Below are 10959 nucleotides of genomic sequence, written 5' to 3'. Positions count from 1 at the left end.
ACCTTTTTAGATGCGAGCACACCAGTATCCTGTCGGAATCTTCAACTCAAGGCTTTGTGTGTTTCTCACATGAAGACACATACAAACACATCTTTTACAACCAAAGCGGCTGAGGTATGCAGGACTTGCAGCCAAAGTGCAACTGCGAGGCTGGAGAGTAGAGATACGCCCGGCGGAAGTAGGCTGCAGAGGGTTTTTAGCCTCAACATCCAGGCTACTCAGAGAGATGGGAATCTGAGGGAAGGCCTATTGGGAGGCAGTCAGAGATCTCTCCAAGGCGGCAGAAAAGGCCAGCCAATAGAGAAAAGACCCCAATTGGGCCTTCAAGAGAATTGATGGTACCTCGGGGTGGGACACTGGGATTTACTGCTGAACCCTCTTGAGAATGTTGTGGGTCTATCAACAAAAGACTCGATGACAGAAGGAAGGAAGCTTGCTAACTTGATAACCCGTAGGGTGCCATCACCTAATTCAACATCCCACAGAGCATCTTCAGAGCCAAAATATGCGTGAATAGAGATACATCTGTTGCAGTTTTTGGATCTCTCAGCTTGTCTCCCTGGTGATGTATTACTTCAGAATTAGAGTCATGACACCATTTGTTTAAGGTTAGGAAAAGAGCACAAAAAAGGTCCTGGCACACCTACAACCTGCTGGCCATAGTCTACAACTTGGTCCTTCTATCCTGGTGAAGGTAAATCTTTAATGATTTGGCCGGTTTAGGGGTTTAACAATTAAAAAAAAAAGTCAATCAGGTTGGAAATGGTTCAGCGCTGGGCTCTCCTTCACTGGGTTCAAAATGATGCCCATGGAAAAGAGACTGCAAACATTCTTGTCTGCTTGTTTTATGGCCAAAACTGCTTTGCGTTGTGATGTCATGCAGTTTCCTACCAATCCAAGCTGACAGTTTGTACTATATTACATGAAGTGCACTGATATAAGGCGACATCCCCGGCGTTACGTGTGGACCAATGGAGCCAAAAAAACAGATTGGTTGCTTTGTTGACTCGCTCACATATGTACTATATCTTAGTGTTGTGTTTGTGATAACTTTTTTTAAGCGATAAGTTTTTGATTACGTAGTTAAACAGTTCTGAGGATCCGGATTCAATCCCAGCCCTATCTTTGTGGTGTGGTGGGGACATTTGACTGAATTTACGGACCCAAAATCAATGTTTTACAATCTTTTTTGAGCCACAAACATTAATTGGACACTCTAAATTGCCCCTGGATGTGACTGTGAGTGCAACTGTTGTCTGTGTTCATGTGCCCTGCGATTGGCGGGCAACCAGTTCAAGGTGTACCCTGCCTCCTGTCCATTGACAGCTGGGATAGGCTCCAGCACTCCTGCCACACTTGTTAGGATAAGCAGCTTAAAAAATGGATGGATGGATGATGGATGGATGGAAGCTTTTAGGTCACATTTTGAGAAGAGAAAAAGCATTGTCTAGATTAGGATGTCATGAAGATTTTTATGGTTATTCAAAAAGTCCTCTCCTGAAATTGTGTCCACCTTTGTCTTTAGGTGGCTTTACGTCTCTCCATTCTCAACTAGAAGTGAAAATAATTTGCTTCTTACCATGCTCAGACAATGGATAGTCGGTTTCCCTTTTCTGACACGTTTCTACAACAATGACAGTTTACTTCTTTTCCTGTTTCTGATATCACAGATCCATTCTCTCTTGTGGAGTACAATCAGTATATGATTGTTTGAGTATGATCAAGATATAAAAACTATACCATACAAAAAAGTCTCCAGTGTAGAAGGATTTTTTTTTTTTTTTTAAAGAAGCAGTAAGCGGCAGCGCATTCAGGCTGGCTCGTCTGTTTATACTAGTTTTACCTGCTGGAAGGTAGCGCTTTGTTCCTCTGTGTTAGCCAAAATGCCGGCTTGTAGGTATTGCTGGATATTGTTTGAACACTCGGGAGGATGGATTTACTCTTCATACTTTTAGAAAAGACCCTGTTCTTCGTGAAAAATGGATTGCACAGGTGCAAAGGAGGAGAGCTTCGTGGGTTCCAAATGACAGGTAGGTGTGTATAGAGATACTAAAAAAAACAATAGTTGTGGGGGCCGGGGGGAGAAGTAATCCTTCCGTTCTGATTCCGGTCTTCAAACTGTCCCGATCGTAATTAAATAAAACCTGCTGATTTTGGACCGAATGTTGTGAATACTCAACGTGGGACACTCCTGGCGATGACTTCAGTGGACTAAAACCACCATCTGTGCAACCTTAGTACCCAAATTGACCCCTCCGTAGAAATTGCATGGGCCGCGTCGCTGACCAATCAGAAGCCAGAGATGTGCCTAAACCACACCCCTTGCTGTCGTCCGCCATAACCTCAGACAAAGTCGCATGGTTCAGTAGAGCTTTTGTTTGCATTTTATCACGTCTTAGGGATCCTTAACAATGGATATGGTTAAGAGGTGTAGTCACGGCCTTTGTAATAGTGACGACAGGTATCCTGATAGGCTAGTTGGTGGAGTTCAATTTGTACCCTTTCCAAAACCAAAGACTGTACGAAAAATGTCTTTGATGGATCAAACTTTGTGGAAGACGGCATGATCAACTGAATCCACCTAAAATCAACTGAAACAGAAGACAGAGTACGAAAAATGTCTTCGATGGATCAAACTGTGGAAGATCGCATGATCAACTGAATCCATCTAAAATCAACCGGAACAGATGTGTTTGCACAAAGGTAAGCCCTATATTTAATTTTCAATACATGTCTCATATAAATGAATTAGCAGTTCTTCGCTTGCATAACATAGCTACGTGTGAATGATTGACACACTTGATCTGTGTTGTGTTTGCGAGGACCTGACTGCACAAACGTGTCTCTTTGTTGGCGGCTAGCGAGCTAAGCTAAACCGGACTAGCGAGTCCTAAAAGCCTTCGACGTGCACCGAGACACCAAGACTGAAGGAAGGATGTTTGAGGACACTAAAGTAGTGATTGTCGTACTCGGTCGGGACTTACGTAGGTTCGGCACTAATTCAAGAATAATTATTGAGGGGAGCGCGTGACGTTACACAAAGAAAACGAGAGAAACAACTCGTAAATCAAGCCTCACCTTCTTCTTTTCCTTCATACGGCGGTTTACAAACGGCTATACAGATACACATACAGATTCTGCACACAAGTGTGATAGGTAACACGAAAATAGGAAACTGTCAATGACGAATTCGTCTTTGGGTTATAATATATCATATTATGTGGCTTCTCGGTCTTCCTCTGACTCCGGAAAGATCTCGCGCTAATATCAATGGTTTCTCCGTCAATATGCATGGAAATAGCATTGAAATACCCCTCGCTGAAATACTTGAAGCCCTGCTGTCTGCTCTTCAACGATATTTCACTATTCGGTAAGAATGCGAGTGAAAAATCAGCTGGTAAATCGCTCTCGACTTTTCTTCCTCCGACGCCATTTTGTCTGTTTTTCTGAGGTTAGCAACAGTGGGGTGACGTGACTTCAGGAGGCGTGCTTAAGTGCCCTGTATGGAGGGGTCAATTGGAGCCGTATCGTTCCCGTCGAAGCTGCTCGGCCCAAGTTAGCTGAGCTCAGACTGCTAACAACAAAAGCGTCTTTTTTCTAATATTTATTGAAGAGGAAAACATCAAACACTAGTGTCACACGTCTTGCAAAACCTACGTACCGTATACAACGAGGGTAGTGAGTACTCAGAAGTTGAGCGAGTGGAAACGTCAACTTAACTTGCTTATCCGCCTAGTATTCCTTACTTTAGCTTGATAACAACGAGACATGTTTGTGATCAATTGTGGATGTTAAAAGAAACATCGAACGTGAGTAACTTTATAACTTGTAAGAGGACTTATAGGAAATTTAACAAGCCGTATCTTAGTACATATTACTACCTAAATTGGTGCTGTATTGTTCGCGTTGAAGCTGCGCGCTAACAACCTTTCCAATATAGAGTATACAACGAGGACCAAACATCAATCGTGGACTCAACTTTCAAATACTAGAGTGAGGGCCATTGTGGTTTGAAACCCTTGCATCCATATATCTTTTATATTTTCATACAGGTAGTATGTGATTTGTGTACCTTATGTGCTGATAGTTTTTACTGTGATTGCTTTAATTTGACCTTAACTTTTTGTGGCCCTTACACTTCCTCCCTGTGGTTGCATGGGTTCTGTTTAAGTAATTAAAAGAAAGAGAAAAAGTCCAAATTATACAACTTTAAAATAGAGCTACTCACAGTTGTAAAACATCACGAAAACGTCGTATTAACATTTATCTTTCCGGAAGTGCGGTATTGACCCGGTCCCACTGCTCCTCAATGGGGAGTGCATGGAGAGGGTCCACACCCTCAAATTTCTGGGAGTCTACATCACAGACAAACTCATTTGGACTGTAAATTCCACTGCGGTGGTGAAAAAGGCGCAGACGTGACTCCAATTCCTGAGAGTGCTCAGGAACAACAACTTGGAAGCTCAGCTGCTGCAGGCTTTCTACAGAACCACCGTGGAGAGGATCCTCACTCACTGCATCACAGTGTGGTATGCTGGATGTATAGCAGCGGACAGGAAAGCTCTGCAAAGAGTGGTCAACAGTTGCCAGAAGATCATTGGCTGCTCTGTGCCCTCCCGAGAGGACATTGCCAACTCCTGCTATCACAGCAGAGCCACTAATATTGTAAAGGACTCTTCACATCCTGGTCATCACCTGTTAAACCTGTTGCCCTCTGGCAGGCGGTACAGATTCCACAAAATACGGACAGCCAGTTTCAAGCACAGCTTTTCTCCCAGAGCCATCAACTCAAACTCAAACCATTGAAATAACAGTACTGTAATAGAATATTATGCAACGGCATTTTTGTGCATTTATTTTATTTTGCAATAACTGTGCCTTGATGTTTTATGTTTTGTTTTTTTTTTACCCAGGATGTTCCTCATCATTTCGTTGTATGCACAGCATATAATGACTGAAAGGCTTTGGATTTGATGTGTAATTTATGAGTGACAATACATTACCTAAACTGTGACACGGTGGTTAGACTGGTTAGCGTGTCTGCCTCACAGTTCCTAGGTCTGAGGTTCAAATCCTGTTCCCCCCATGTGTGGCGTTTGCATGTTCTTCGCATGCCTGCTTGGGTTTTCTTAGGGCACTGCAGTTTCGTCCCACATTCCAAAAACATGCATTAATTGGTGACTAAATTGCCCTGAGGTGTGATTGTGATGAAAATGGTTGTTTCTCAGTGCCCTGCGATTAGTTGGCAACCAGTTCAGCGTGTACCCCGCCTCCTGCCCGTAGATAGTTGGGATAGCCTCCAGCACTTGCGCAACTAAGAATATGGATACATTGATTAAAGAATATTTTTTATCTGAAACTATGTAACTATGTAAAAAAAAAAATCAAACCCGACATTTTAAAAATGTTGCACTCAGGGTTCGAGTTATGAATTTAGCTTTGTGGGAACTTGGATTTTTATTCTCAGAATCTAAACTCCACACTGAAATAGGAAATCTAAGTAACAAAATAAAGTTAAAAAACCATACGAGAAAAATAAATTTACATTTGAGTCTCAAATGTCACAGCAAATGTAATGAATATAACTGAAATGAAGGCCTTTTTCTGTCTATATTTTTTTCAATGATTCTGATTTTTTATTTTTTTTTAAAAGGCTTGATATCACAAGAATTAAGCCCTGCTAACTGTCTAAGACTGATTGGTTCATGTATGCATCCATCCATCCATCCATTTTCAACAACAATAAGTGGACTGAAGCTCATTTCAACTCCCTTTGGGTGAGAGGTGAGTTAACCGTGGACCGGTCAGCAGCTAATCGCAGGGAAAGCTTTCACCATTATGAAAAAACGTTTGTCATCACGGCGGCACAATGGCTCGGATGGAAATGTGGAGAGTTACTGATGGTGCAGTGGTACACATGCCAGGGATAGAAATCTGACTGTTTAAAGTTTGAAATATTACAAATATTTGTAAAAAAAAAAAAAAAAAAAAAAAAGCTTTGAACTGTATTATTTGTTTAAAAATGAACCAAACAGCAAGACATGCTTAATCATTTCAGATATTTATTTTCTGGACAGTAACACTATCATTATACAAGTATAATGATGAACCTTTGATGTATTGAGTATAGGTAAATCCATCCAGTTTCACGGAGCAACGTGTGTCCAGCTGTCATTGTAGTAGTGGAAGTACTTGTGGGTGTGGTGAACCCAGCATTAGCAATGTGTTTCCTCTCCAGTCTGACTGGCACAGACCTCACTTTCTGCGACGTGTGGCAGCTCCTTTCTTGCTACTGCAAGGCACACAAACAATAGGAAAACAGTGTCAGATCTGGAAAATGATCTTGTATTTATACTGGAGCTAATGGTATAACAATGTTTGTGTATGGGCTACTTCAAATCTAATATGACAATACAGCACAATTTAAATCATTTACTTTGCCCATGTTGCTTATAAAAAAGCACAATAGACAATGAATGAAAGAAGAAATGGGAATAATAAATTATAATTGAAATATTTATTATGTTCAGTTACTTACTTTTAAGTCACAACGCAACAACAGTGCACATCATTATTACTTTGGAGTTAAATCAATCTATTAGAGAGATACTTGTTATTAATCTGATATTAGAGAGATACTTGTCATTAAAAAGTCTTTATCGTATTGCATTTCATTCATTGTACTGTTACCATAAAATGGCATTGCTAAATATCTGAAGTGGAACTGGCCTGAAGCTAATCAAAACGGAACTAAAAAGGGCATGGTCAGAAAAGAAAAATGGCAAAATAAAGGATTTTGTGTACACGACAATAGAACACTTGTGAAACTCAAGTGTCATGGGATCATGTCTTTTAGTAATTCAGTAGTACTCTGTCCATCCATCCATTCATCCATTTTCTTTTACACTTATCCTCACCAGGGTCGCGGGAGTGCTGGAGCCTATCCCAGCTGTCAACGGGCAGGACGCAGGGTACACCGTAAACTGGTTGAGAGCTAATCGCAGGACACATGGAGACAGACAACAGTCGCACTCACAATCACATCTTGGGGTAATTTAGAGTCTCCAATTAGTGTTGCATGTTTTTAGGGCTGTGGGATGAAACCAGAGCGCCCAGAGAAAACCTATGCAGGCACGGGGAGATCATGCAAACTCCACACAGGCAAGGAAGGGATTGAGTCCTGGTTCTCAGAACTGTGAGGCCAACACTTTACAGCTGCTCCACCGTGCCACGCTCTTATCGTAAATATTGTTTTAAATTTTTTGGACAGTAAAATTTGTTCACAGCAATAATGTTAAAACGCAACACAAGAACTGTCCGAGTTGGTCTGAGAATATTTTAAACCATTAAACTAGTTGATCTTGGCACTGACATTGATACTTTTCCCTTTAATGTCATCAAAAACTGTACATCCCTCCATCCATTTTCTGTACCGCCTATCCTCACTAGGGTTGCAGGCGTACAAGAGCTCATCCCGGCTATCTTTCGGTGAGAAGCAGGGTACACCCTGGACTGGTCGCCAACCAATTGCAGGGAACATAGAAGCAAACAATGAGTCGCACTCACAATCATATCTAAGGGCAATTTAGAGTCTTCAATACGACCATGGGGAGAACATGCAAACTCCACACGGGTGAAGACAGGATTTGCATCCTGGTCCTCAGAACTGTGAGGGTGATGTCAGTCAGTCCTTGCCGCTGCTGTAAGGTTTTTTTCAATTTTATATTTTTGGTCTGTGGTATTTAACAGACAATGTTTAACATACTGTATTCTGCTTTACATGTTATGAAAAATGTTACAAACACTTCCAGTAGTTTATCATACTTACTGTTTTTGCAGCTCATCGATGCGATTTCTCAGAGAGATTACCTGAAAGACAATAAAGTTGAATTGCAAACATTTGATATAAATTTGATTTTCCTCATTGTTGACTTTGATTGAATTTTAATTTTTTAAATTGTAAATGAAACAATTTTCTAGTTTTTTCTTACAGTATAACCTTTTTAGAAATTCCGCAGATCTCCCAAACAGAGCCGAATACTAGTGATGTGACCGCTTATTTACCCATTATATTACAAAATATCTTGGACTGTCCAGTCGGTGAAGTCATTGTAGGTATTTTCAACAGCAAAAAAATGTGGATGTGATTGGAAGAATTGTCAGACATATGACACTGCGGGTACAATGAACAAAAAGTGTACATTTCATCAACATTCACACATTGTCATTATCAAATCCATCCATCCATTTTCTTAGCTGCTTATCTTCACAAGGGTTGCGGTGCGTGCTGGAGCCTATCCCAGGTGTCAACGGGCAGGGGGCGGGGTTACACCCTGAGCTGGTTGCCAGCCAATCGCAGGGCACATCGAGACAAACAGCCACACTCACAATCACACATAGGGGCAATTTAGAATAACCAATTAATGTTGCATGTTTTTGGGATGTGGGAGGAAACTGGAGTGCCCGTAGAAAACCCACGCAGGCATGGGAAGAACATGCAAACTCTACACAGGCGGGTCCTTAGAACTGTGAGGCTTCAGTGCCACGTCTCATCACTGTTTTATAAACTTTGTCCTTCATCCTAGCAGAGACTCTTCTGTCACACCAGACACCTTCCGCCAGCTGATCCAACTTGCTTGGATCCATTTCTTCTTTTCTTTACCACACTCACCATTTCTCTGGATCGTTGACCCCAAGTATTTGAAGTCATCCACCCTTGCTATCTCTGCTCCCTGTAGCCTCATTCTTCCCCCTTACAGCCTTCCCATTCACGCACATACATTCTGTTTTACTTCAGCTAATCTTCATTCCTCTCCTTTCCAGTGGATGTCTACATCTTTCTTTGTTCCTCCACCCGCTCCTTGCTTTCACTGCAGATTACAATGTCATCTGCAAACATGGTCCAACGGGATTCCAGTCCAACATTAACAGTCAACACATTTCTATCTCTATCCTTAATCACCCTTACCTGCTGCACATCCTTCCCATCTCTCTCTGTCTGGCCAACCTGTAGAAATCCTTTTCTCCTATTTTTGTGGCCAACCTGGTATATATGTCATCATAAGTCTCTTGTTGAGCCTTCACCACCTCTATATTTGCCCTATGGCACATTTGAATGTATTCCTTTCGCCTCTCCTCAGTCCTCTCAGTGTCTCACTTCTTTTCTAGCATCTTTCCTCTTGTGACTTCCTGTATTATGGGGTTCCACCACAATGTCTCCTTCTCCCCTTTCCTCCCAGAAGACACACCAAGTACTCTCCTGGCTGTCCCTCTGATCACCTTGGCTGTAGTAGACCAGTCTTTCAGGAGCTCCTCCTGTCAATCGAAAGCCTATCTAACCTTTTTCCGAAAGGCCGCACAACATTCTTCCTGGGTTAGCTTCCACCACAAGGTTCTCTGCTCAATCCCCTGTTTCCGTCACCAACATGTCCATTGTAATCTGCACCAATCACAACTCTCTGTGTCTAGGATGCTCAGAACAACTTCATTTAGTTCCTTCCAGAGTTTCTCTTTCAACTCTAGGTCACATCCTACCTGTAGGGCATAGCCGCTAATGACATTATATATAACACACTCAATTTCAAGTTTCAGCCTCATCACTCAATCTGATACTCTTTTTACCTCCAAGACATTATTTGCCAGCTCTTACTTTAAAGTGCCACTGACACAAAAATCAAATCTTAAAATAGGTATTATTATCAAAACTACAAATAATAGTAATCACTTTGATGGTAGTAACAGTTGTGAAGAGTGAGCTGTGTATAAAAACACGAAGTTGCATCAGTCTAACTCGATACAATTGCATCACAGTTGGCGGCCCATATTTGTCTGTGACGTCATGTGCAGAAATCACACTGGAGCCCTCACCATTGAAAACACGCTGTTCCAAATGCAATGGCAGACAAACGAGCGCGATTTTCAGAATTTTCTGCCACCCCTTCATAGACTGAAGCTCTTTTTTAGGAAGAAAACATCTCAGAAGCGAGTGAAACGATCGGGGCCATTTTACGATATCGTTTCACTTCACCACTGACACAAGACTCCACTACAGACACAGACAAGTGGGCAGACAAGGAGGACGAGGGACCCAATGAATTATTCTCAATGACTGGCCATAATTGTTTGATTTCCTAACCCTTTTAGAAGTCTTGTGAATGTAGCATACTCAGGAGAACCCATGCCAGGTGAAGTAAATATCATGGATGTTATCGAAATTAATCTAGGGCTATGTGTTATGTGTGTCTATATTGTTGTTTTAGTTACTCATTCTTTAATCTCTTTATTTTCCTTTCTTACGTACTTTATTACTTACGTATTTCATTAAGTTCCTATGACGCGGATCTTTTGTAACGTTCTGAGCGAAGGACTCCATTACATCGACAGACACGGATGTCTGGGATGTTCAGGAGGATGGTTGTCGACGGAGCTTCTTACTACTGGTGCTTTTGGACAAATCCACAAGTGCACAGGCGCCAAACTATCTTTTGCCTTTTGGACATTTCCGGAATGTTCGCCTATTTGGAACATTCGTTCGACTTTGGTGACTATACGTCATTTGGCTAGTTAACGTGTGTTACACGCTAACTAAACTTTTTTTGTACTTCTATTTTGTGTTAGTTTGTTATTGTGTTGTACTGTATTGTGCGTGATTGAATTGTCTTAAACGCAATACAACTGCTTTGTTATATTTTGCTGGTGTGACCGAGGGGATTTATTCTTAATTCACACGTAAAATAGGCTATGAACTGTGAGACAAATTAGTCCTCCACCCACTATTATTATTTATTATTATTATTATTATTTTACTATACACACCTGTGATTTGGAATGCACAAAGTTCTTGTCCTTTACACCTGTGCGATCCATTTTTCATGACAAATCGTTTCTTTTGTGTGAAGAGTGAATCGACCCTCCTGAATATTCGAAGAAAATCCAGCACCACGACAAGCGGGCATTTTG

At 41.5% G+C, this 10959-nt stretch overlaps 1 protein-coding gene across 1 annotated transcript in view; it reads right to left on the bottom strand.

Moving 5' to 3' along the window:
* Positions 1-686: 686 nt before the first annotated feature.
* The window catches only part of LOC133497477 (troponin T, fast skeletal muscle isoforms-like), a 43284-nt gene continuing 33011 nt past the window's right edge, over positions 687-10959 (bottom strand). The window contains exons 15-16 of the mRNA XM_061813371.1: positions 7829-7869; positions 687-6292 (exon numbers count right to left, since the gene is read on the bottom strand). Of these exons, the coding sequence (XP_061669355.1) occupies positions 6256-6292; positions 7829-7869 (78 nt within the window). The 3' untranslated portion in view covers positions 687-6255. The remainder of the gene's footprint in view (positions 6293-7828; positions 7870-10959) is intronic.

The sequence above is a fragment of the Syngnathoides biaculeatus genome, chromosome 3, assembly GCF_019802595.1.
Source record: "Syngnathoides biaculeatus isolate LvHL_M chromosome 3, ASM1980259v1, whole genome shotgun sequence".
Lineage (NCBI taxonomy): Eukaryota > Metazoa > Chordata > Actinopteri > Syngnathiformes > Syngnathidae > Syngnathoides > Syngnathoides biaculeatus.
The sequence above is the reverse complement of the archived record's forward strand: the minus strand, read 5'-3'. Positions and strand labels throughout refer to the sequence as shown.